The sequence below is a fragment of the Mandrillus leucophaeus genome, unplaced genomic scaffold (assembly GCF_000951045.1).
Source record: "Mandrillus leucophaeus isolate KB7577 unplaced genomic scaffold, Mleu.le_1.0 Scaffold12, whole genome shotgun sequence".
NCBI classification, from domain to species: Eukaryota; Metazoa; Chordata; class Mammalia; order Primates; family Cercopithecidae; genus Mandrillus; species Mandrillus leucophaeus.
Genome location: NW_012100320.1, coordinates 3,762,898 through 3,763,703, shown reverse-complemented (window position 1 = coordinate 3,763,703; position 806 = coordinate 3,762,898). Strand labels below are relative to the sequence as shown.

The following is an 806-nucleotide window of genomic DNA, read 5'->3' as shown; positions in this document are numbered from 1 at the left end:
TTTGAAAACATTTACTTCTCAGTGGATGAAGTCTTTGACTAAAGTAAAATAAATCTGAAAGCCCCAAGCAAAATTTATTACTGTAAATACAGCATTCCTGTGGCACTGATGGTTATTTATATTTCAAAGTATATTTATCAGGTAATTTTTCTTATAGCCTAACTGAATTATGTAGTATTTTCATAATCTGTGTAGTAAATTTAGCTATTCATTTTACAGATCCATGACATCTTTCATGTTTTTCCCCAAAGTCACGAAGAGGAAATTGAGTTTATTTTTGCCTCTGAATGCAAAACAGGTTTCCGTCATTTATACAAAATTACATCTATTTTAAAGGAAAGCAAATATAAACGATCCAGTGGTGGGCTGCCTGCTCCAAGTAAGAAATCCATTTTATTTTAAAAAAAGAAAAAATGTTGGAAGCAGAAGGTGGGAGGGACAGGGGAATGTATCTTTTGCATGCTTTGTAAGCATCAAATACTTGCTTCATTAAACTTAATATGTAAGTTAAACAAAAATATAAATACATGTATGTGTAAAAAACACAGGACAAAGTTCTTAATGGATTGACACGTATTATAAAATATTAATAGTGAATAATCTGTAAGTAGCAGGATTACTGATTTTTACTTTCTACTTTTGCTTTGACTGCAATTTTTAATTTGTTTAAAGTGAGCCCATTTAGAAAAAACTATTTTTGGCTGGGTGCAGTGGCTCACACCTGTAATCCCAGCACTTTGGGAGGCCGAGGCAGGCGGATCACCTGAGGTCAGGAGTTTGAGACCAGCCTGGCCAACATGGCGAAA

The 806-nt window shown here is 33.9% G+C and overlaps 1 protein-coding gene across 6 annotated transcripts in view; it reads left to right on the top strand.

Moving 5' to 3' along the window:
• The window catches only part of DPP8 (dipeptidyl-peptidase 8), an 80,089-nt gene that overhangs the window by 45,900 nt on the left and 33,383 nt on the right, over positions 1 to 806 (top strand). For all 6 annotated transcript variants that reach the window (XM_011968220.1, XM_011968196.1, XM_011968215.1 and 3 more), the window contains one exon: positions 220 to 379. In XM_011968220.1, coding sequence (XP_011823610.1) covers positions 220 to 379 — 160 coding nt within the window. The remainder of the gene's footprint in view (positions 1 to 219; positions 380 to 806) is intronic.